A 26,079-nucleotide genomic window follows, 5' to 3' on the forward strand; every position below is an offset into this window, starting at 1 on the left:
TCCTGCTCCTGGTTCACAGGGAAGGAATGCAGATGGCCAAGGAGGCGGGGGGGGGGGGGGGGGTTACAACTTCCTCCCTTAAGAAGACTCCCTTTTCTTATTGTTTTGCCTGTGCAGCTTTATCAGATTGAATTCCAGTGTGCAACCTAGACCCTGCTTCTGTTCTTAAATTCTCCAACTCTAAAACAGTTTGTGTAACAAGCATCTCTTCAATACAACATTTGTGTTTGCCGAGTTGCTTCTGGAATTTCTCACCCACTCACAGCTCCACGTTTTGGGGTGTGGGTGGATCTGAATGGCTGCTAAGTGCATGACCTAGCAGACAATGTAAATCTTGACTGCATTAAGGTATTGGCAAGGAGACATTTTAGACGGGTGCCAGGTTTCCTTCTTCCTCCACCGAAGGAGATATGCCATGCATTTGACAAAATGATGAGCTCATACCATAAGGATTATTTATGTCTCCTGCCGTCTTCACCTTGAGCACATATGGGGCCATGTGAGAACAACTTGATCTCACTAGAAAGCTGCGATGGGATCCCCTGAGACAGCAGTTCTAGCTCCCCCAGCCTTCCAGACGTGTTATGAAAAAGTTTCTTGTAACAGAATCAGAGCTTTGCTCTGAAGCAAACAAAGAGTCTTTGGAGGACCGGACTGTTGTGTTCACATCTGCTTTTGTTGCAAACAACTCCTTACTGAGCAACCTGCAGCTTCCTAGAGCAGATGCAGCAGAGAGAGCAAGCGGGTTGCAGGGAGGAGGTTGTGTTTACTTATCACTTGTTTGTTATCCTCCAGGTCCTCTGGAATTGTTCTGGCAGATGAGATCCAGCAACTTCCGTATTCTTCCTTAGAGGCTTCAGAGGAAGGTGTGAGGTTGAACAACTTGCACAACAGCAGACAGCATGAGATTGTGCCTTGATCGATAAATAAGCTGACTTTTTTTGCCTACAGACACAAAGATTTTGATCTCTCACACTTCCTACTTCATGTTCCTGTTGACGTTCCCATTATCCTCAGAGAAGAATATCCTGTGAAGTCCACAGACTCCCTAGTTCCCATGCTGTTTTGAACTGCGCTCCGAAGTGTGCTCACAGTAGGAAAACAATCTCTTGTTTCACTTGGAATTTGTGACCATTTCTTTAGTTTCAGATATCCTTGTTTCCAGAGGGCAGATGAAAGCACCTGAATTCCCCTCTCTACACCACTCATCAAATCTGATGAGCAGTCCAAGCAAACCAAGTTGCAGTCACATGGAAAGCTTGGTTCTGCTCTCTCTACCAATATTCCCTTGTCATCCTTCCAGTTTAGTTTCTTTACCATTCCCTGTAAATCCTAAAATTACAGAAAGCAAGCAAGCACTGAAGATATTATTCGCATTTCTACAAGTCATATCTTCTGGTGCTCTGAAATACTTTGGCAACCACACAGAGGATTCTGTTACGATTATTTTTCCCAGAATCAAGGCTTGGCTTCATGCCACACTGAAGCAAGAAGTATTCCCATGATGCTAAGGTGATGTGGTGAGCCAGTAAAGCGGCAGCCACTTTATGTCTTTCCAAAGATAACACTTGGATGGTAGGCAAAGTATTCTATGCGGGTATATTCACAGTCAGCACTAAAAAGCAAGGCACCAGTAAGAATCGTGCACTTTATTGAAACAAACAGGAAACCGGGAAATACTTTTTCACCACTAAGAGATTACACCATTGCAAATCAAATTGTAGATCAGACAGAGAAGCATGTCAGAGAGCAAGATGTTTCCTTCCATAGCCTTCTGTCAAATCAAAGTTCAGACAATTTGGTGATATTCTATATATAAAGTAGCAGAAAATATTTTCTTTCTAAATCTCATGGTTCAGCTTCAGAGATGTGTGCTAAAAGGGTCACAAGTTACAGGTTTTAAATCCAAAGGTTTTTGCAGACGTTTCCTGAGCACTCGTGTATAATAAAACAGCTATAGGGTAGGCAACAATCCCTGGTGTGAAACCGCACAAGGATCAGGCCTTGTCCTGCTCTCTCCTACGATGCTCGAGCAGAAATACAAATCAGCAGAAATATAATACTATGAACCATTAGCGTCAGCTGTGGCTCGTAGGGTCCACAGAGTCAACTACCTGCCTACTCCTCTGGTTCACGTCCCAGTGCAAAACCAACCTCTGCTATTTCCATGCCTTAGGACAAATGTTTACCTGTAAGTTAAAGGCTTGATTTTCATGCTGAAGGTATTAAAAAAAAAAAAACCAAAAAACCCAACAAACTAAGGGTGAAGGAGAATTCAGTGTGGGGGTTTTTTTACAGATACAGGTAATTTTTGCATGAAAACCTGATGAACAGTTAGACAAACATGCCACCCAAATTTGGGCACCTCCTGAGTTTCAATCATTTCACTGTCAGTAAAGTACGAGCATTACAGAAAGTCAGTTTCTCAGCAGGAGACTAAGCAACCACCACAGTAGACCCGTTTTTATGGCTTCTGGGACTGAGCTGGGGCTCTTTGCCCTACGCACACCGACTTCATTTGCACACCAAATGAACAAGGTGTGCAAACGCAGCACAGGTTACATCTCTACGAGGACTGCTTTACTGGGACAGGAACAGCGGTGTGCCCTAACAGCAAAGCACTTCTTCTATGATACAGCCATACTTGCAAACTGTTTTGTAGCCACAAAGTAAAAGCACCTCCTTTCTCCTTCCCTCTTCCTGCTACCGAAGCAAAACAAGCTGCATTGATAAACCTGCTGAATTGGACAGCTCGCCAAGGGCGAAATTAATTTTATTTTTCAGGGCCACTGGCAGATTTCTCTTGCGAAGTCTGTAGTGCAGATCTGGTCGCTGGCTGTAGCCATTTTAAAGCTGAAATTCAGCAGAGCACATCAGTACGTGGCAACTTCAAACATGTGGTTATACCCTATTTCAGCAAAATACCTACGCATATGTTTAACAGCAAACTCTACACTGGACTGAAATACCATCTGAAGTGCTTCACGGAACAGGGTTCCTTTCTCTACTTGCAAGCCTCTGGGCTTTGCAGATGAAGGATCCGTGCCTTGAGAAAAGTGCATTGCTAAAAAGTTCCTTTCGTGCCTCTTGGATAGCAGCAGCGAGTCATTCACTCGAACTCTAATTGCTGTCCTGAAAAAGCCTCAGAAGGAATGTAACAACTTGTTTTTCACTGTGAAAATGGGAGGTTCTCCACTGCAAGCTGTAAGCCTTCAGCTGAAAACCTGCCCAACATCTGGCCTGGGATCAAGGTTTGCTTTGATGCTCGTTCATGGTACAACCGGTGGACACATTTCTAGGTTAATACTACCAACAAAAGCAGGAAGGATAGCGTCCCTCTTCCTTCCTCTTCTTACCCCCAGCGTAACTGCAACAGGTGCAGTCCAACAGAACGCGCCAGGCTTTCAGAAAGACTCCGATGCCCCAAGGAAAAGCCTCAAGCACGGTGCAGCCCCACAGAAGGCAGAGGAAGGCGGTTGCAAGTAGCATGGGACAGCCGCCCGAGCCTGCACAACTCATGGGCAAACACACATGGGCTTGCACCTGGAGAGCATCTCTACTCATCCGAGGACCAAACCTGACCCCCCTTCCGTGGTATATGCTCTGATTGTCTTCCTAAGAAATAGAAAGTACATGCTTTTGGCATAAGGAAGCTTTCATCACGTGAGAACCCCGAAGCATGCAAAATTAAGGTCCAGACACGCTAACTGCACCGCAGGGCAAATTTCTCTCTTCCAAACCTCAGTGAAATTCATACATTCCTTCTAAATCCAGTTGTAAACCACTATCCTTAAGGCACTAGTACTGAATGCAAGTATTGATACTGCCAAAGAGTAAATCTGCATCCGTAAGAAGGATCACATGTTTAAACAAGACCCCAGGCCAGTGAGGGGAAAAAAAAAAAGAAGGATGCGTTTAAAGCTAATAATTGCAAACTTTGTAGGGAGACACAGATTAGCAGCCTGATTACAAACATCAGATAACCATATGTAAAATACTTTTTAGTACATTTTTCAAAGCATTGTGACCGGAAGATATACATCAAAAACATTAAACTCAGCTAAAAGGATAAATTCTGCTCTACGTACTCCAGTGTTAATGTAGTGCAACTCCAGTGACTTCAAAGGAATTGCTCCAGATATAAAGCAGTGTAGCCAGAAGCAGACTGGCTGGTAGCCTGCATAAACAAGCAAAAAAGATTTTCATTTTTTAAGAAGCCATATAAACTAGTTCTAGCTAATTACGTGACAGGGGCCTGGGTGTGAAATAGCAACTGCAAAGCCTCCGGGATGGAGCCAAGAACCTTTGATTTGCTCTCTACAGCTTATAAAACCTTCTGAAAACTTTTGCTCTCACAGCTTTTCTACTTTCCATTGCAAACTGCACACACTACCCCAGTGCTGCCCTCCTGCAGGCCCCCACCATCGCTCTCTACTAAACCTTTACCTTTTGTCCTACAATCTGAGGCTAATTTCAGGTTGCACAGCTAAACCAGCAGCTGTTTCCAAGCAGAAAGCACATTTCATGTTCACTTTATGGAACATTCAATGTTGGAGCAGTTGAAATTGTACCCGCCCCACAAATAAATTGTAAAACTTCTCTGTGAAACTCCCTAACGTTGAAATATTAAACCGAAAAGTGCCAAACTCGTGTTACTGAAACTCAGTTATTAGTTTGGAATGAGAAACAAAAGTTCTGGGGTCTGTGGGATGATACTGTGCCTACTCACCATTAAAATGCAGAGTAGAATCTAAGCTGTCTCTGTAAAAAAATATCTTGAAGGGAGAGATGTCTGTATGATATATATATACTCCCAGGTGAAATTCAAGATAGCTGAGCCCTCTGAGGAGGGCAATGCTAGCCGGCTCTGCTCCCTCACTCGCCTGACATGCCAACACACCCAGGCTAGACTGTAAATTTATTCAGCCACATTAACTTTTCCTGGTCCTTAAGTCACAAGTGATGAAATCTCATTCATTTATGCAAGCAGCTGGAAGATTTATTGTAAATAAAGTTCTGCACATTACACAACTGGCTAAAAATCATAATTAGAGTTGCACTGGGAAACATGTTTTATTTATTCTGACAGTAGTCTGGCTTCAATAATCCTAGCATGATAAATGTCCCTAAAGTTTGCAGAGTTTCAGCAACTAAAGACCTTATCACAGACATGGAAGTGGAAACGTCTGACTAGGTTTGATGTGGCTTACAAGAGGTCCCGAGCAGTTCTGTTGCAGAGCATCATTTTAAATCAGCACCAGGGTACTAAGAGCTAGTGGGAGTGCCTTCATTCATTGTAAATCAAAGAAATGAAATTTTCCGCTGCTATTAAACTTCCAAGACCTCGGTACGAAAGCTAGGACACGTCTGCGCGAATTAGCAAGGTTCTAGGATAGGGAGAAATGACAGTCGGATTGCAGAGCCGACAGACCCTCTGGAAAAGGGTCAATGACACCATTAATACGATGCAGACATTCCCAATCTCCAGCTATTCTGCACCCTGCCAAGAGTTCTAGTGCTTTCTTTCTTTATAGTTTTAAGTACAATTTCAGGCCCATAAAACATCAGAGAAGACAGAAGCTATTATCCTGGCCATGACAGGAGTCCCTAATGGGACATGCATACTCTGCAAATACCTAGAACTAATGATGCTGGGCTTTTACTGTTCCCCATCTGTTCAAGGGTATTTTAAAATGTACCAAATCAGGTTTACCCCTATAATGTTTATTGCTGCTCTGAGACTAATAAATGACTCCGAGCGCAATCAAACATTTATCTGGCTTTGCTCATTCTTGAAGAAGAGAGGAGCCCAGTCCACTTGCTTTTCACATGGGGCATCCTGTAAAGTGTTTTCTCCAACCCAGCCACGGCGCACGATCACCTAGATACTTATGTGAAGACCCTCATCCAGAAGTCAAGTTGTTGCAATACAGCAAAACAATCAAACCCGTTTATTTTCAGACTAACGGATGGGTTATGCACACAACAGCCCAGAGCCACAACTACATACTTCACAGGGGTAAAACAAACTTTATTATCAATATGGATGACACGCACTTCCACAAATGTTTTAGCCAGTCCCTGCTAAATTTCGAACAGCTAGAATATTTCTAGCTAACGTTATGAAAAATAGTTATTTATATTGCTATAAAAAGAACATTCCAGTAACAAAGAGAGGTGGTGCACAGCGGTGTTCTGTCACAAGTCTCAGTGAAAGAATCTGGAAACCTTTCCCAGCTCCTGCTCCAGAGTGCCAGGGAATGGGAATGCGAGTACCAGGCTAGTTTGCTGCATTGCAGGCAACAGTTGGTCTGTTTATTAAATACAGTTACAGAATGGCTTTGTGTATCCTCCTATCTGCAAAGCCACCATTCCAATATGAATGAATACAGAGGTTAAGTTTGTTTTTGCAAGGTTGACCTTAAAAGTGAGACCAAAGATGCTTTTTCCATTTTTTCAAGGATTTTTCTTTTTTCCCCTTTACCCCCCAACACACACACGTACCTTAGAAACTTGAAGTGAAAAATAAAGCACAGTTTCCTTATGAAGAGATGCCAACTATGGTCTTCGCATGGGTTCTCCAGTCATCTGATGTGGTGTGGCTTACGAGCACCACAGCTGCACGTTCAGAAAAACTCAGTTATTAGGGAACACCCAAACCATCAACTGCTGCCACAGAAATGCTTTTGGTAGGAAAATTTAAATAAAATAGGGAAGAATACTTAAGTATTTTAGGAGAGCAATGATGAAGGAATGACACACTCTTAAGACGATTAATCGTATTCTGTAGGAAAGCAAGTAACCTTCCATTTGTTACTAACCTAAGAAAGTACCCTTTTCATAAACATATGGAAGCATTAAAAAAAGAAAATCCATTATTTTGTAACTTTGAAGCTTGTATCAAGTTACATTTCATCCTTTCAAAATTTGCTTGTTATCTGCCAAGACTGTTCTGCAGTGTTTCTAGCTTCTATGCCAGACCAAATGAACAGAGAATGGAGTAAATTAACTGCCTAAGAGCTAGAAAGCAGAGCTTGCCCACTGACTTTAGCATACTATACAACAACAAGTACTTTTCATTAATTTATTATTGGCAAACCAGCAAATAGATAGGAACAGATTAAACTATGCATCATTTTATCTAAAATTTAGAATGCAGAGATTAACTGAGAGAGCATGTGCCCTCACCATATCACATCCCGAGGTGCTTTGATTTCATTACTAGAGAAAAGTGTCTTTAAGTGAATCTGGAGGTATGGAGTTCATGCTTTACACAGACCTGCTCAATGACTGATTTCAAAGACAGGTATTACATATTGTCTCTAAAGGTTACAGCACAGTATTTATTTAACAGCAGAATGCAACAGTTTCTCTAAAAAGATGACTGGATACATCAAAATGAAACATACAGATACAAAACAAAGCCCTTGAAACAGAATACCTGATAAAAGGAGAAATTTTCAATTCATTAATCAGTCAAATTAATTAGAAAAAATGGCTTGGCGGAAAGGAAAGTTCAGGAAGTAACAGTATTCTGTGCAGTAAACACAGATTTTACAAAAATGACAGAGTCATCTTAAAATGAATCTCTTAATTTAAAATACCCACTGGCAACAACAACAAAAAAACCGCATCCCACTTACTTAGACTTCCATCATATTATGATGCCAAGGATCTTATTTACAAGTCAAGGGAGAAAACCTTCAAGCTGATGAACAAGTAGCACCCACCTCCTTTACTGTATGAAAAGAGTTTGGATGAACGTGTATTGGTGGAGCGATCAGACAGGCAAAGGCAGCGGGGTCCTAAACCAGAAACTCCGGGTGCTCTCTGCTTTAGTGGGTCAGCCCAGACGAACAGCTGCAGAGCTCTTATTGCCAGTGAAGCCAAACAAATTTTTGGCAGTTATAAAAAAATCATGCCCGTTTATATGTAATCAAGCTATCAACATGGCTTTAGTGTTGCAAACTCTGGGTGCCCCAATTAAGGGAGAATTTCTGGACTAGAGTATCATGCTGCTATCTGGAAGGGGTGAGGAAGGGATCTGGAATTGCAGTGTCATCCAAGCAATGAAGAACCAACGGAGACCAGAGGTGTGCAGGGATAAGTATTCCCCTTTTAGGAGGGGTGGGGTGGAAAAGTCACCTTTGAAAAGCAAGAATATGCTTTCATAATCCAAGCGCCTGAGCTCTTCTAGCTCCCACTGTCCCTTTATTGCTTCTGGAGGTCAGTATGTTATACAGGTTTTGGTTTTTTTGTTTGCTAAAAAACAACAAAGCAACATACAATGATTTTCGGAGCTATTAATAAAAAATCACACCTGAACTCTTTTAAACATACCACAGTACTTAGTTACTCCTGAGCTGTCAATGTTTGCAATGTGTAACATTGTTAAAAATATGAAAAGTTGGCAAAATGCACCCCCCCATCAAAAAAAAAGAAAAAAGAGAAAAGCTTTTTCCAGCTGTAACATCTGTTAAGTCTAACTAGCTGACAAGTGCTTCTGATGAAACACGCTTGCCAGAACACTACATAAGAGGAGGAGGGACTTTATGGAGGAGGGAACGCAAGCTATTTTTCTCCTTCCCTCACCCACAAAATGCACGATACCATTTGCAAACAACAAAGAAACAACACAGCATCCTGATAACATGCAACACGAGGTGATTTCACAGGCCGACACCATCACGCATAGTTATCTCTGGGTCGTTACCTGCGGTAGTATAACAGGAGCGCATGCTATCCCAGCAAAAGATTCTGGAAAATGTAGGTCCCTTTCCCATTCATCAGTTTCTGTGTTATACACCTGCACAATGCTTGTAACATTGTTCAGATGCCAATTGTACCCTCCTACAATATAAATCTTTTTTTCTAGTAAACAACAGCCAGCTTCCGACTGACCTGCGCGCATAGGGCTCACCGTTGTCCATTGGTCTGTTTCAGGCACGTAATATTCCACAGCCAAAACATCAAAACAACGGTCAACATGGTCCATGCGGCCTCCCAGAGCGTAAATCCTATTATTTGCACTGACCATGGCATGCAGAACTCGGGGTTCGTTCATTGGGGTTTTAAACTCCCACTGATCCATGGTAGGGTCGTAACAGTGCAGGGCTTTTTTGTCTTCCACTGATATGCCATACCCACCTGATATGTACAATTTGTCTCCTACCGTGGCTCCAGCATGCCCCCACGTCCTGCGTTTCAGGGAGCACACATAAGTCCACTCGTTATTTTTGGGGCAATACTTCTCTACAGAGGCCAAGCTCCCCGACCGGTTCCTCCCACCAGTGGCATACACCATGCCGTGGAGGACATTGAGCTGGAACTGGATCCTGCTCTCCTGCATGGCCTGGATGCGCAGCCACTGGTTCAGGTGCGGATCGTAACGGTAGCAGATATCCACAGCTCCCTCGCCGCTCCGGTACTGCAGGTGTTGCCCTCCTACAATGTAGACAAAGTTGTCGAGCACGGCCACGCAAGAATGGCTGCTGCCCACCTCCATTTCCGTCAGCTCCTTAAACTGGCGCACGCTGGCATCTGGCAGGTAGTAGACTTTGCAGCTCACAGTGCGGTCGTTATCGGTGTAAGGAGTGCCGCCAAAGGTGATGAGGGACAGGACGTCCGAGCGGATGGTGGTCCGAGGGGACTGCATCTCGTGCTGACGAAAGGGCAGGATCTGGTAATTGAATGCTTCCAGCAAATACTGCCGGCACAAGACATCTTCCACCATGATGTCCAAGGTCTGGACGCTGTCCACCAGCTCCGAGGACTTCATCAGCGGGAAGCGAATGTGGCAGAGGACTTGGCTGGCATTGGCACGGCGGGTTGGGTCATATTGCAGCCAGCGGACGGCAGCACGGAAGAGGTCTATTTCACTGCAGCTTTTCAGCTTATTGCTCTGCAAGAAGAAAACAAGGCGCTCCAGTGGCAGGTGGAGGAAATCCTCTTCCTCGGAGATCTGGAGGAAATGCCTAAAAGTGAATGCATCTACTGATTCCTTCAAGGATGCGAGGCTAAAGGTGGTGGCCATCTGCCCGATATTGAGACACGTTTCTACGCTCATGGCAGACTTCAGAAATTCTTCGCAGAGCTCCACGACAGGCACCATCTGGAGGAAGACAGCAGCTCCCAGCACATCCTGAATGCAGTCAAGATCAAGAGTCACTTCAGCACTGTACGCAAAGTCTATTATGTGTTTCAGTCCTTTTGCAGATACACCTTTCAGTTCAATCACATCTTGGCTGGCTTCTCTCATCCCACCTGTAAACATTGCCCTGGAGGTCAAAAACACAAACAAAAATTTCCCCGCCTTTAAATACATGTAAAATGATGCAACACTTCAGAATTTAATTTCATTTTTTTAAACTTACTGGCTCTCTTAGGGAGGATGGGAAAGGCGGGGAATAAATCAAGGCTGAATCTCTAAAAGCCCAGAGAAATTAAGAGCATGCAATTACTTACATAAAGCTTGCATAAACAGTGCACTGAGAAGTAATATTCAGCTATCAGAAAGTTAAGTTTTTCAATCCTACTGGCAGCATAAATAAGAGTGCACCACAGGACAAAGCTTCAAGAATTAGGTAGAGCTACCAGAGCAGGGAGTGCAGTACGCTGCACACCAATGAATCCATGATATTCAACGACCAGCACCAGCAGAGATTGGTAACCGTACCCTGAAGAGTTTAAGTATGCATGATTTGTGAGCATAAAGAAAGAATACGCTTTGGAAGACACCTGTGTTTAGGAGGTCAGCGATGCTCTCAGCTTGCCTGCAGCATTGCCTTTAGACAAAGATTTCAGTTAGCCCATTACATCGTAGGCTAGTTATGAAATGGCTTAAATATTGCAGATGCAACACATCTTATGAACAACTTTGGTAATCACAACAGAACCTCCCCTCTAAGGTTCATTCCCAATGCCTTAAGAAAATAGGAGTTGCAGCCACTTCAGAAAACCTCTGTCATGTTGCAGTACGACGGCAGGGGGCTAACAGGCAATTAAAAAAAAGAAAAAAAAAAAGATTTTGTTACAGCACAGCTGCAAGCACATCAGTTGACCAGGCCATGCAGAGATTAGGCCCTAGATCACCTCCTTGGGAGGCTTCTAAATTCCACAGGAAGCACATACCACGCCAAGGACTGCGCGCAGACATCTCGTAAACCGCTCTTTCAGAGCGGTGCTGCGTTTCCCAGCTATGGGGACATAACTGCACATTTGGTTTTTTTATACGTTTACATTAAATTTCAGCAGTTTTTGTTATATATGGGTAGCTCAGGGGCAAAGGTTTGCGCTCTGTGTAGTATTCAACAAGCAGTAGCATAGCAGTTCTGGGGAAGCCAAAGTCAAAACAGGTTGCTGGAAGAACTGTGACATGGAGTTTCACCATTCACTGCCATTGTACATACATCACAGCAAGACTACAGACTGTCACACAAAAGACCTTCTAAACTGCCAGCAGCTGCCTGCACATTTTGGGCTGGTTTTTCCACCATCGATAACCTCCTCTTTTCCATCGGAAAGGTAAATTCATTGTGAAGGCACGGTGTCATTAGAGCTGCCTTAGGAAGCTGCAGTGACTCTAAGGTGCATGTTAGAAAAAATGCTGAACAGACCCTGTTATTCTGTATCAACACAGGAATAAAGGAATATCTTGGGAACAATGTCAAACGACAGGAGTTCCAAGTTTCCTGTCCAAACCAGGCTAGAAAACCTGCTGCTGTCCAGCATAAACCCAAGAAATCCTAAATGACCTAAATAAGGAAATATCTGCATATGAAATCAGCTTTCTGTAACCGAGTGACCAGGAATACTGTTCGCAATTATTTGTCCATATAGCAGATGAGAGCATTCTGCTAAAATCCCCTTGCATATCCCATGTCACAGAATAGCATGCTGCCCTGATCCCTTGCCCCAGAGGATATGCAGACATATGTGTACTCGTGCATTAGCTATACAGAGCTGAACGTGCATAAGGAAAGAAAAGCACTATTGTTGCCATGATGAAGACAAATCATCAAATAGAATGCAATTCCTTTAAGAAGCGTTGCGGTTCTAAAATGCTGATTATATAAATGCCTCAATTTCACTCTTTTCCCTCCCCCCTCCTGCATAAAAACAGAGTATTTTCAAAAGCTAGATTATTCTGCCATTGTTCCCCAGGACAACCTTCCTTAGCACCACAGAAGTTATAACAAGAAACCTACTCAGCAATTATATTTTGACAGTGAAAACACACTAGCAGTGGCACTGCATACAGCATTTATGAATACAAATAGTGCTATTAGCATTTGGTGGGAGATCAGCTCCATCATTAATTGCATGCCCGTTAGGGAGAGTGGTAAGCTTGGAAGGTTTATGTTACCAAAGGGAGAGAGAAGGGAACAGCCTAGAAAATATGTGTGTACATAAGACAGACATCATCAGAGCAGTTGAAGAAATGGGCGAAGAGATACAAGAGATATGCCAAGGGACACTGAAGTCCCTTGCTCTTGGCTACCTGCTCAGCAAACCAGTCTGCTCAGGTCAGGAAGGAACCTAAACGTCAAGGGATTGCAAACCCCATTGAACAGCCCTTCTCCACCCTTACTTGCTATGACTTGCAATCCAGACTAACACCCAGGTCGAGTTCTCTGTTGACTTGAACCCTCCCGATACCCGTTGCCTCCAGCATGCCCCTCACTTGACGCTGCGACTGGTGCTGCCAGAAAAGATCCCTACCTCAAAAGAGAAGTCATTCCAAGTCAGAGAACCATTACAAAGGAGTTTGACAGAGGCAAGATGGATGAATACATATTTTCACTTAAGACTGAATTCCCTGCTCTGCAATTGGCTCACTCTGCATTAATTTGGCTGAGAAAACTCATCTCCATACTTCAGTTTTCTACTCACACAAGATGGGACAATTCTCCCCTATCTCCCGGGGGTCTGGGGAACGCACACACAAAACGCTTCATACTCTTCAGCCTGTGAACAGTAAGCACTATAGACAGATCAGTGGTATTTAAAGATAACATGAGCGTATTTACAATGGGCACCATCGTTCAATGGGATGACTCATTTCAGAGCCCTCGCTGCCACTTCACAATCAGCTCAAGTAGCTCCAGGGCAAAAGCCTGTTTCCTTCAGCAGACAGAGCACCTACCAATGCTGCTGAGGTGGGTTCAAGACCTGGGCTTGAACTTGCGTCTTGGCCCAATGGCTGTAGTTGGAGAAACCTCATCTGTGTGCAGAGGGACTGACTCCAAGCTTCTACATGCCTGCAGGTAACCCCACTGACATCCGTGGGGCAAACCATACCTCCAAAGGGTTGTGTGTGGGTGTGATTTTGGGGTGTGGTGGGGAGGTTGGGGTGGGGGAGGATGGAGAAACAGAAAACCAATGAGAAAGGTAAAAATGCCTGCTTCCCTATCAGATTCTCACCTGAAATAGTCACTGCAGGCAGCCAAGACAACTTTATGAACCTGAAACACTTCATTATTTATAGTGAGGATGACATCAAGCAGCTGAGCCTGAGCTCGGAGCGAGGCCAGTCCCTGCAGTAGAGTGGTGCTGTGGCCAGGAGCAGAGAACGTGCATTTCAGGGTGCTGTTCTTGTCAGCCATGCTAAAAACAGAACAAGAGAGACAGGCTGGTTTTAAATTAAAACAATATGTGGTATACCTACAAAGCATGCTGGGGAAGATACTGTAACATGAAGCAGTTTGAATGCAAATTCCCAGCTCAACAGCCACACAGAACATCATGACATCAGTACCTCAGTTGTATTCCCTTCTCCCAATACAAAAGAGACTTCCAAATTTTTAAATTATACTTTCACATTACTGACAACCCGTCACGCTGCAGCACACATGGGCTTCAGAGACCATCCAAACATCAGCTAGCGGGGCCAAAATCTCCAACGAACATTGGTGTCCCCACACTACAACTACCCCAGAGTCCACCCTGACCTTGACTTCAACCACGAGACTGAATCACAGTTGCTTATTCTTCTCACCACCTATCCTGACTGCAGCTGTTAGATACTCTGCACCATCCAAGGACGGCCCTGCTAGCCCTATTTGATCCTTTCCTTATGCCTGACCCTCATGAGAAGAGCAAAAGCAAAATATTACATAGCACTGGCTGCTCTAAATAACGTCAACTGTTTGAACTGCACTGTAAACAGTCCCCTCCCAGTGTAAATATTTCCTTGGTTTTCCCAATGCCTCTCGCACATGTTCCCCAGCGCGGAGAGCATCATTCTTAGATTCACTTGGCCTCAGATGCACTTGTCAGTGAGAACACTGCATTTGGAGGTGAACATCAGCAGTATCTCCGCACAAGTGGAAAAGACTATTAGATGATCTGTGCTCCTCTGAAAATAACTACAGTTATGCTGCAGATTTCCTGAGCAAGGCGATAGTGGGCCAGCATGCCCGGCCCACCAAGCGGGGTTCACTCACACCGACAGAAGCATGAAATCCTAAATTCATTTGCAAATTTAATCCGACTCTGAACTACTTTTCAGGATCAAGATCAGAGTCCTTCTGGGAAGAAAACACGCACAAGGACCAGTATTCAGGATGGGTTTTATGTTTTCGGAAGCATCCTGCTACTTGGTCTCTGTGTTTTAAGAAATATTTTATGGAAGCATGACATAAAAACTCCCAAGCAGATCATACCGAATCTGGAAAGCTGTATTACTTGCTCCCAAGTCCACAGTGGGAGAGTGCGCTTAGTACTGTGCTTAAAGGGTATTACTATTATTTAAGTAGAATAAACCAACAAAGCCAAAAAAAAATAGTGTGCTATGGGCTGTATAATCCCATCGTTTGCTAACAACTGTCCCTCAGAGTTCACTGCCTAAACAACAACAAAAGCCACACACAATGGATGAAACAAGTAGGCAAGGTCAGAGAAGAGTCAGGGAGATGGGATAACAAAAAAGGGGATGTAAACAATCCTCAAACAATAAGGAACAATGGACAGGACTTGCTACTTGCCTAACTTATCGGATTGCAATTTCCTGCAAGCTTTACAGAAGAGGCGAGTTAGGGGAAATCTGTGATGTTCATCAGAGCACTGAGAGGGCAGCAGCTTTGTGCAAGTAGCTCTAGAGCTCTTTGGGATGCTGCAGGATGCAGATATCAAATCTTTGCAGGCTGTTTCAAAACTCCTCAGGCTTGGGAACGCGCCTCAAAATTCATACGAGTTCCTACTGGGATGACTGATACCGGTCAGCTGTGCTTCTTGTAGCACAGATCTGAAATTCCTACCTTCAAGTCAAAGCATACTAAAAAGTCTTAATTCAGAGAGCGGAGTCCAGCTACAACATCCTTCCTAAAATAAAAAGGATTAGCAAAAATCAGTTGCTGACAAGACCTTTATCCATTACTCCGCGAGCCAAGAAACGTCTATCCACTCCAGCTCTTCCCATGGCGAAAGAAGAAAGAGATTGGAGGGAGCGAGTGCATGAATATTCATCACGTCAAACTCATTTTACTCTCCTCTCTGGAACAATGGGTTTGATTTGCTGGAGTCGAAAGGAGGAAACATCGAGCATAAGCAAGGAAATGATCTTGCCTCTGAACACAGTATCGTTCACCGAGCAAACCCATTTTGCTTCATGCTGGACAGGTAAAATACACACAGCCAGCTCTGGTGTCTCATCTGGGAGATGGTAACTCTGGAGTTTACCATAACTTTGTTAGACTCAATCTCCTGCAGAATTCTTCTCAGGGGAATCTTCTTCAGCATTTTTTCCAGACCAACTTTAAATATTCTTTTTCTCAGCCTAAGGGCTTACCCATCCATATATGATTGCTTTCACTATATCCACAACCCTCTCAGTGAGGGTGCCTCTTCAAACAACAAGCTTTACCTGAACAAACATTCCTCTTTTTTTCCTTTTTCTCAGTTAACTTTTACAGGCACTGTTAGTAACCAGAATGTAAGTTTAAAGTAGATGGAGGACTAAATCTGGGAGGGTGGATATTTCTGTGCTGGAATAAACATGATTGCATGTGTGATTCATTTCAACAGGTAATTGTGAACAGCTACCCCTGAAAAACTCCCTGTACTAGTTCCTTTCTCTATTTACAGGTATAGAATAAAAGGATCCAATGATTACACAATCCTCCAAGGGAGAAAAACAAGACAAACCAAAACAAAACCTAACAGTAAGAGAACCATTGATAATGTCCAGTTTCCTTCAGATTGGAAAGAAAGAAATTTTAGAAGAAACACACAAGCTGGAAGCAAAATAAAATCCACACAAAGCATGAGAAATCAAGTAAGAGACTTTACAAAAAACAAAGCGGGGGGGGGGGGGGGAAGAGGTGAGAAAACAGCTGTTTGCACCACAGTTAGTAAAAAGGGATTTGTGATAAAAACAGGCTTGGCTCAAACCAGGCTGCCGTACCACAGGGCATACCGTAGCAGCAGCATGCATTATGCGGCATGGCCTTGCTTTCCACTCCTTCCGCTGCATTAGGAACAGAGAAAGAAGAGAGGCAGCAGTTGGATGTCAGAGACTAGGAAAAAAAAAAAAAGGCACAAAAGGAAGCCTTGAACATCTGAAAGTGCCTTTGTGAGGCTGTCCCTATCTTATTTGAGATCTGAATATGCCATGTACTTGTTGCTTAACAATTTGTTACAGAAGAAACAGCCTTGCAGACAAACTTCGGAAGAGTTGCATCTACTCCTCAGCAGTTCAGAACATGCCTTCAGGATAAAAGCCTTTAATCACACAATAGTGAGAAAGTGTTTATTCTGCTCCTTCCTCATTCCCTTTCTGATGGAGGCAGGGCTGGAGAGCTTCTGGAATTTTCCTCGGTTTTTGGTCTTTGTCCTCAAAAGGACAGCACTGAGTGAAGTCCTTTCCCTGCCGCAGAGCTTTGCAGAGGTTTCTGTGGCCAGAGCATCCTTCGGCAGGGACCGAACACACTAGCTCAGAGTGGGTCAAGTGTGTCTAGCTGCACCCAGTCAAATTTATCCTTTGAAAAAATGTAAAACATAAAAATCACATTCACATCAAGCAGCACTTCCACTGCATGTCCCACAGGCTTCACAGTGATCTGCAAGGGGATCTGAAAATGTTTACATGATCGGGGCCTCTAACACGAATACATTGGTATAAAGGTGACTTTACAGGAACAAAAATCCCACTTTCCATATGGAAATAGCTGTAGCAGTGAAAGGCATCTTTATATTCATGTAACTGCATCCATCGCACGAATGGTGGGGGCAGCTGGAATTCAATAGACACGTTGATTCAGAAGGGCGATCCATTTTGGGCAGCAGCCTCAAAGACTCCGATAACATTGCTGGTACCTGATTTTCAAAAAGGGACTGCCAGGGAACAAGTAATGGGATTGAGGATTTGTCTCCAAGCCGCTGCTCTGAAGCCAGATTGCTTTCAATCCTCTCCAGTCACTGCAGGATAGAGTTTGGCATGGTGTTTGTGACCGTAGCTTGGGGACAATCAACCCAAAACCGTACGTATGTCGCAGGCTTGTGAAAATGTTAAAGCAAGGGTTAAGGGAGTGGTTCCAGTCAGACAGACGGCAGGGAAGGCAAACAAGCCCAGAAATTCTCCTTCTGCTGCTGCACCTATTGCAGGAGCTTGGCCACGTGCTCATCCTTGCCCCGAGCATGCTGACCACATCCTTAGCTGACATGTTTCTGAGCAAGGACTGCTTGATTTTTGACCAGAAACAGATGCAGCGAGGAGGCATCTGAACACAGGGCTGGACGCCCAAGAGGCCTCTAAAGTTGATGGGCTGAGAGATATTTAAGGGCCATACTTCAAGAATCAGTTCAGATGAGGCACAAAGAACATCCCAAAGAACAAATGTCCCCTGTCTCTGTCTCCTCGATTCTCCAAAACATCACATGTAATCCAAGATGCATTTCAAGCTAATGAATCATTTTTACCAAATCTGTACTGATGATTAAAAACATCAAAGCTGGAATTAAAGGCTTACCAAGCATGAGTTCATATTTCAGCATGTTTGCAACTACTGCACAAGTACAAATGGAGAGAATTATACCAGGCCAGATTATAACATTTTAGTGATTGAATTAAATAAGAAAAATCTTTTGCTACACAACTGCCTGTCACCTCCCTCCTCTTCTTTTAAAACATGGTCCACCTTGGAAGGAGGGATAGTTCAGTGCTAGCGAGGCTCGCTCTCCATCTCCATCACAGTTCAGCATCCTTGCTAATATCCACCCACGTTTTCCGACTCTCTGGGCAGGTGGTGCTTGGTAATTTTTCATGCAGGAGAAACTCAAGGGGGTTGGCAAGATTTCTAAGCAGGGCAAACTTCCAACAGCCAGCCTCTACAGTAAACACAAGCTCTAAAGGTAGGACCCCGCGGGGCATGGCTGGGGTACAAAAGAGGAGGGAGGAAAAGCAGCAGCGTGTGTGTGTGTTCGCATGCATCAAGTACATAGTGCCACAGCTTTTCTGTGGATAAATAAAGGATTTGGGATTGCAAAATAGCCAGCGAGGCACCTTCTGAGCGCTCAAGCCTGCAAGAAATTTTTTATGGTGAGAGCAGCAGAACTAACATAAAGCTGAAGAGTAACTTTATTTAGAACATAGGATATGAATATTAAGGACCTTCTTTAAGAACCTTTGAAAGGCAGCATTATAGATATTTTAATAATGCAAATCATTTAATGCCTTTAGTTCCATGCCTAAGTAAAAAACACATTCAGATTCTGATTTTTAAACTACAATTAAGACACTTAAAATCAAAACAAAAGTCAAACTCCCTCAGATAAGTCACTGGTAGCCATGGTTACTGTAATATTTCAGATCCTGAGGCTTTATATCACATGCCCAAATGATGAAAATGAGTTTTCAGCACCTCACACTAACAAATGTTACGTTACGGCAAAAAGGCTAAACCCTTTACTGTAGATTTGCTTTTTCACGGACTCTCGTCAGGACTTTCGGACAATGCTCCCATGGCCTTTGCACCCCCTACGAAAAGGCATCGAGAGGTTTCCTTGAAGTTTGGGTGCGAGGAAGACTAGATGCTGCCAGGCAATGAGACTTAAAAATACCTGCCCTGTTAACCTACTTACATTCCCAGCAGCAAGCGAGATTTGTCACCAGCACCCCATCAGAAACAACATTTACCATCGCTTCCCTGTCCAAATTAGCAACAACAATAATCACTTAATGATCAGCACCTAATTAAATATTAACACATTGAATGAAGGAGATGTTTTCCAGAGAAACATAATCATCCTTAAGAAAGATATGCGAACAAAATCACTTAATCGATTTCTTTGTTCCCTTTTCCACCTCCTTCCCTTAATTTCTCCTATTTCTCTCCTCTGCCTCCACTCATTTTCCTCTCCTGACACCCTCTCTTTCATCAACGGCAATAATACAAGTGGAAAGCCTGAGACTAATATCTCTATTTAAAAGTGACTAGCAATTTGGAGTGCTCAAATAAAGAGATTATAAATGGGTCTGAGTTTTAGAAGGAGCAACACTATGTGTGGAAAAAAATGGTCCTCTGTAAAATGCCTGAAGTTGAATAGTGAAGTTTGAAAAGTCTCGCCTTTTATCTTTTACACTTAGTGTCTCAAAATTTAATGAAAGTTAACATTTGGCAAAGGGAGAACAAGTAACATTGACTATTTTAAAAAAAAGAACAAAGCCCAACAAATCAAGCTTTTTTATTTGTATTACAGGGACCCAGTAGGCTTGTCCCTCTCACAAAGGGGGGAACTGAGGTCTCAAAAGACGGACTGCCCGACACTGGGACGGGACTGGGTGCTGCAGGGCTCCCACGCTCTCCACTGCCGGACAACCCACGCCTGATTCAGCCTTGCGTTTAGTGAAAACAGCAATTAAAGATGTATTTCACAGAAGCCAGGAGATACCTTAATGCTTCATTTTTAAGTGCTTTCTGAATCAGGTCCTACTGATCCCCTTATTTGCTTATCTGCACCCTGCTTCTCCCAAGGCGGAACCAAGGAAACCCTGTAACCCAAAGGTAAGGCAGCAAGTTGAAGCAAGAGGCTTTTCAATTTATTTTTTTTTAAATATTATTTTTTGTCCCCTGAGAAGTCCCAGACACACTTCCAAATCTCTGTTTTTCTTTTTTTCTGAGCCCAGCAGACACACACACACACACACACACACAAAAATATATTCTGCTCCCAGGCTTCAATCAGTAGGTTGTTTGCAAGCCAAAGGAGGTGGGATTTTGGTTTCTGCTAAAAGCACTAATAAAACTGGATGTCTGTCAAAAGCTGGCTGGCCTGGTAAAATGGAGCATTGGAGCAACAAAGAAGTGGAGGGTGAAATATCTGAACACATTAAACTCTGTGCCACCTCATGGAGCTTCAACCTGAGGGACTGGTCAGTACATGCTGTACCCAGGACAAATTGGGGGGGGCGAAAGGGGGAAGAACAAGATTCTTAAAAATGTTTCTGTCACAGAGCCAGAGTCATCTTTATGCTGGGACATATGGGAAAAGGGACATATGGACAAATGGGAAAAGCAGTTTGGTCCTCTTCATTCAGCAACCAAAGCGGCCAATGCAACTCCCGGGTAAGGGCTCTGTGGGCCCAAATTTGCACACTGGTAGTACTAGGGTCTCGGAGGGGCACAAAACATCAGGCTGAGAAGATCATTTACCAGGATCTGCCATTTCTCTTCTCTCTACCCATATCCAGAGCTACCGAAGAGGATCTTGTCCTGTACAGGGATTTTCCTGGGGCACCCTCAGTCCTGCCCGAAACCTCCTCTGGCAGCAGAGAACATGGAGCAGGTGCAGGCGACACACATCGCCCATCACTAACAACACCCTGCCCTTCACAATCTCCACCTGTATTTTTACAATGACCGAGAACAGGAAAATACTACCCCACCCCCCAAACTTTACCGTGATTATATTCTTGTCAGCCCCAAACCTAATCCCACTGAGCCAGGAACAAACTGAGCAAATATAAAAATCACTCTAAGCATATAAATTACTCTGGCAGCCACAGGCAGTATCACAGCAATGAAAAAGTCAGCTGCTCTCTGTTGCTCCCGAGCTCAGCCAGCCACACAAGGACCCCCAGAAGGACGGTGGATTTTACACCACGTAAAATTTGCCTGTGTATCCATGGTACATGGCTAAGTACAGGCTCTTTATACACTCGATACTCCTGCTGACAGCACTGCCTTAAACAGTTCCACGTTTACCGCACCATATGCCCTTACGGTCAAACCCTGCCAACCCCCAGCTCTAGAAAAAGGAAAGCTACAGCGATGCCGTATCAAAAAAAAAAAAATGCAAAAAGCAGAACCATCCTTTTACAACACACCACCGTGGTCGTCTTAGCAGCCAGAAGCCGCAGCGGGTTATTTTCTGCGCCCGCCATCCCCTGCACACCTCTCCCAGCAGCACCCGTGGCAGAGCTGCTGTGCAAAGGCCGAGAGGCACCTAGTGGTGTCGGGAAGCACAGCAGAGCCACCAAGGCCACCCCAAAAGTGACAGCCAGCCCAGCTCCAAGCTCTGCATCGTTGCTGGCCTTCTAGATACCACCCTGCTCTTCCCTCCATCCTTGCTTTTCCATCCACCCCCATTCCAGCATCACATTTTCACCTTTGGAAACGGAGCGAAGCTGATCCGTGGCACAGCTACCACCGCTTTCATCCAAAAATTCGTCGGGACCTGTCTCAACTTCCCGGCTCGTCACAGGTCAGCAATGGCTGGGTCGCGTTCCCGCTGGGGACAGCCCGTTTCAGCTCTGCTAGCAGCTCCTAGCAGGGCAGAAAGTTCCCCCCACCAAGCAAATCACTCTGCGACCTTCTCCCACACAACCATACCGGGCCCTTCCCTCCACACCTTGGAAAAACTTAGAAAAACTCCAAAATCAGACTACGAGGTACTTGGAGCAGTGTTTGTCTCAGCCTGTTTCTGTGGCATCCAACTGCATCGTCTGGGCAGTGTTGCAATAAAAACGACAGGACTAGTTACACGCAGAGTAGGTACTACAGCGTGCAGTGAGCCGCAGCACGCCCCTCCTCTCCCTGTACCTCCACCCTCCAGATTATTGCCTCGGAGCACCTAGGGATCTCAAGCAAAAGCAACATAAAATGATGAAACAGCAGACAACAGAAGAAAAACTCACCATCCCTTTAATGCAAACTGAAGAAATCATGTTTTCTAGCAGATGCGAGCAGCTGCCCCAGCACTTGGCATCATAACACCAACTCCAATTCCGTTCCAGGATCAAATCCCCTTGCCACCGCGGCTGTTTGTAGCCCGTTTCCCTTGTTACCTAAACCCTCTGCGCTTACCTTCTGACAGGCTTGCGCCCATCCTAAACATCATTATGTTTCCCAGCTGCTTGGGCAGTTCAGTTCTACACAGGCTTCGTGCCACCCTCACTGCATCACCTGAATGGAATAACCCAAGACCACCAGAAGTGCAGCAATAGTTTTTTCTTAAAGGCCCCGATTTCTGTGCAAGTTCGGCATTTATCTTGCATATAAATGAGAAACTGGAAAAGACACCTTAGCCATCGTCCCATGATGCGAGGCTCTTCCTTACAAAGCAGTTAACGCCACGCAACACTTGGAGGTAAGACAGGAACCTTTAAAGAATCACTGAAGTTTATTTTTGGTCTAAATAAAACCTCCAGCTCAGAAGTCTCCCAATGTTGAAAAAGAAAGCAGCAGTTATTTTTACAGTGATTCAATTAGAGTGTAAACATTTACACCACGTCTACCAGATCTAACAACTAAATCTGTTTTAAAATTGCCATGTGGCAGAGTATAGAACATAGAAACCACACAAAACTAAACTTTGAACAGTTTCAAATGGGGAAAAAAAAAAAGTCTAATTGAAGACTGAAGTTATATAAGATTACAGGAATGCAAAAGCAAAGCAGACTCACAGCCCTTATCATTATCTTCCCCCGACACAGTTTTACTCCATCCTCCTGTACATTTGCTCTCTCTCCCACCACTTTCTTCAGAAGAAATAAGGTTAGGGGAGTTCAGGTTGACTTTCTCTTGATGTGAGCCCAGACATTATGTACTTTTAGATAAGGAAGACCTGCAGGTCTCCCTTGGCCATTCATTCTGGTTTTGACAGGTGGGACTGCTTTCAGCAAATGCCAGCGTGTAACAGTATTAGGGAGGTTTTTGAAAAGTGTTTATACAACCTGGCTGCCTTCCCTTCTTCAAGGGATTATTCCCAATTTGAGAGACACACAGCTCTGCTCAACAGCTTGTCTGGACACCCCAATTAATTCCTGCTTGAAGGCCTGCACAATAACATCCTCTCCAGCATCTGAGATGTTTTTCCTAGATCTTTGTCACCCTGCTTTTACAACCCTACCTCACCAACACTGCAGCAGAGTTCACACGTCTCATTGTCTAAAGCTCAGAGAACTTCTCTTACTGAGGGTACTGATGGATTTCACTGCTCCCTCTGTACTTACTTGCTCACCAATCTCAAAGCGTATCTTCAGGAGCAGCACGGTATTAGAGTGAATTCTATAGCCTGAAACTCTCCCTCCACATGATATGGAGGGCTGGGAGTAAAATATGAAACCCATTTGTAACTCATGAAATTCTATCCATGGAGGAAGGGAAAAGGAAAAAAAAAAAAAAAAACGAAAAAGCAAGTTTATTTCAAAATAGAAGATTTGGGCCGTTTGCTTTTCAGTGCACAGCAATGGCCTTATTTCATGCCATCACTGTGTCGAAAGCCTTTTGTCCATACCATCTGGCACAGCGTGTTCCTTATCGAATGAAGGCGCAGGATCCCCAGCAGGCAAGTTAATTTTCTTGCTTTGGGGAAGCCAGCATACTTACGGGTAACTAGCATCAGCCATGCGGTAGCAATTCCAAAGATGGAAATTCTGTCCCTGCTGTTTGAGTAACAGTGCACCACCAAAATGGCATGTGTGTAATACCGAGAGAGGACTTTGTCCTTTTGCCTTAGAGAGTAAATACTCCGTAACTGCAAAAAAGTCACAAGTGGAAGCACCTAACAAGGAATCACTGTTGATAGGGAATGCCCTTGAAATGCTCCTCTCACTCTATAGAGACGATACGGCATGTCCAACGTCCCCCATCAGGTTTCTTCCCTGTATTCTCCAACAAATCCATCCTTTAAAACAGAAGACTAACGACCAACAAGAAGCAGTACCGAAACTTCAACGGGCTTTACTTTAAAATTAACAAAGAAAATAAACACGCAGCGATAGAGAACACGATAGAGCTACAGCTCAGGGAACAAAACTGCTACAGCTCCAGTCTGGGTGATTTATCACAGCCCTGAAACAAATTACTTCCATTTCTCACTGCTACACACCCAGAACCGAGAAACTCCTGAGCGCCGAGCGAGCGGCCCTACCAACACCCGTGCGAAAGAAGGGCTGCTGTTGCTGTTCTGAGAGGGAAGAAAAAGGAGGTGCAGAGAGATAAAATGAAATGCCCCAGGCAACGCAGCATATAGGTTACACAGGCGGTCACTAGAAAAAAAGTTATATATGTATAAGGTGAGAATTCAGACAGGCTTCTCCAGCGCTAAACAATGACTGCAAGACCTTCCCTCTCCACGGCGTGACATACAGGGTGGTTATTTCAGGAGTGAACGCGGAGAGAGTTAAGTTGAGGATAAAGGATGCTTTGAAGCGAAGTGACAGGTTGACAGCATAACATCTGAGAGACAGACAACACAACTTTCTGAACACTGTCCAACGCGGTAACTTTTGGATGACAACAGATAGAAAAGCCCTGGGAACAGAAACTCCTCCACGAACAGGTAACAGCCACAACCATCCACCCGCCAGAACACCCTCCCTGGTACCACTTTGTGCTGCCTTCCAAGGCTGAGTGACCCCTCAGGGACGAAAGCCAGTGACCCAGGGAGGGGTTTGCAGCCTGGGGGGACGGGGCGCAACAGAATGGGCCCGAAACACCAAAAACTTGGTGTCTCTGTAAAGCTATAAACCCGGTGTCTCTAGAAACCCGCGAAGCCGGCGGCTCTACAAACCCTACCCAAGCGGGGTCTAGGCGCGATTCACAATATTCTCTATTTTAGACCCTCCCTCAAACCTCAGCCTTCCTCCTCATAAACTCCACCAGGAAAAGCGTTATTATTAATTATTATCGTTATCTTTCAGAGGACTCTCAGCCATCGGGCCTTGCTCAGGAAACACACCCCCCCACGCCCCCCCCCCCCCCCCCAGGACACCGGGCCGGGCTCTCCGCCTCTCCAGGATCCCCGAGGAGCGGCAATACCGAAAAGAAAGGGAAAATAAATTAATACAGGGGCGCATGTCGGCGCCGGAGGAAGGCGGAGAAGCGCCGAGGCCGTCACCGGGCCCAACCCGGCCCCCTCCCGCCGCCGCCGCCACCACCGCGGCCCAGCCGGGCCGAGCCCCCGGCCGCGCTCCGACCCCCGGCCTAGGCCGCGCCCGTTCCCCGCTCACCTGCTGGGCCGCTCCGCGGCGAACTCGGCCCCGCCGGACTCCGCCATCTTCGCTACGCCGCCGCTGCCGGGCCCCGAGCTGGGAGGCGGCGGGATTCCCGCCGCGTTAAAGGCGCAGGAGCGAGCGGGGGCCCCTTTGGCGGGCGGCGGCGGGGACCGGGCAACCGCTTCGTTCCCGCCCCGCCGCCACCGGGGCCTGTCACCGCCCCGCCGATGAGGGGGCCCGGGGGCTGTCATCACCTCACAGCTTGAGGGGACCTGGGGGGCTGTCGGTGCCCCGCGGGTGAGGGGAGCCAGCGGGGCTGTCACCATCCGACCATCCGATGGCCGTGGAGCCCCCCCCGGGGGGGTCTGTCACCTCCCCACGGCCACGGGGTCGCTGAGGGCGGTCGTTGCCCCGTGGCTGAGAGGAGCTGAGGGGTCTGACCCCGTCCCTCGGCTGAGGGGTGCCGGGGGTCCGTCGCCACCCCGCAGCTGAGGGGTGCCGGGGGTCCGTCGCCGTGCCACGGGCCGCCACGGGCCTCCTCGTGCCGGCACTCTCCAGCCGACCATTACCCAAGAGCAGCCGATGTTCCCCTGCCCGCGGCCTGCACCCAAGCGCTTATCGCTTTCCCTCGGGGATTTCACGCG

At 45.4% G+C, this 26,079-nt stretch overlaps 1 protein-coding gene across 3 annotated transcripts; it reads right to left on the reverse strand.

Annotated features, from left to right (window-relative positions):
* Positions 1-1,634: 1,634 nt before the first annotated feature.
* Positions 1,635-25,862, reverse strand: KLHL26 (kelch like family member 26). 3 transcript variants are annotated; one of them, XM_052801793.1, is made up of 4 exons: positions 25,451-25,584; positions 13,423-13,605; positions 8,902-10,277; positions 1,635-6,618 (listed from the first exon to the last, which is right to left on the reverse strand). In XM_052801793.1, the coding sequence occupies exons 1-4, from the start codon at positions 25,495-25,497 to the stop codon at positions 6,542-6,544; spliced, it is 1,683 nt and encodes a 560-aa protein (XP_052657753.1). In that variant the 5' UTR covers positions 25,498-25,584; the 3' UTR covers positions 1,635-6,541. The 3 variants fall into 3 exon arrangements, with proteins under 3 accessions (XP_052657753.1, XP_052657752.1, XP_052657754.1); XM_052801792.1 differs by having other exon boundaries at positions 1,635-10,277; positions 25,451-25,862; XM_052801794.1 differs by lacking the exon at positions 13,423-13,605 and having other exon boundaries at positions 1,635-10,277; positions 25,451-25,581.
* Between the last annotated feature and the right edge of the window lie 217 nt (positions 25,863-26,079).

The sequence above is a fragment of the Harpia harpyja genome, chromosome 11 (genome assembly GCF_026419915.1).
Source record: "Harpia harpyja isolate bHarHar1 chromosome 11, bHarHar1 primary haplotype, whole genome shotgun sequence".
NCBI lineage: Eukaryota > Metazoa > Chordata > Aves > Accipitriformes > Accipitridae > Harpia > Harpia harpyja.

Excerpts from the sequence above, each read along its gene's own strand:
- KLHL26 (XM_052801792.1), bottom strand. The coding sequence starts at position 25,761 with ATGGTGACAGCCCCGCTGGCTCCCCTCACCCGCGGGGCACCGACAGCC. Across the intron at positions 13,606-25,450 it reads GCCGCGGAGCGGCCCAGCAG|CATGGCTGACAAGAACAGCA; the intron begins GTGAGCGGGGAA and ends TTCTGTTTTTAG. Across the intron at positions 10,278-13,422 it reads GCCTGCAGTGACTATTTCAG|GGCAATGTTTACAGGTGGGA; the intron begins GTGAGAATCTGA and ends TTTGACCTCCAG.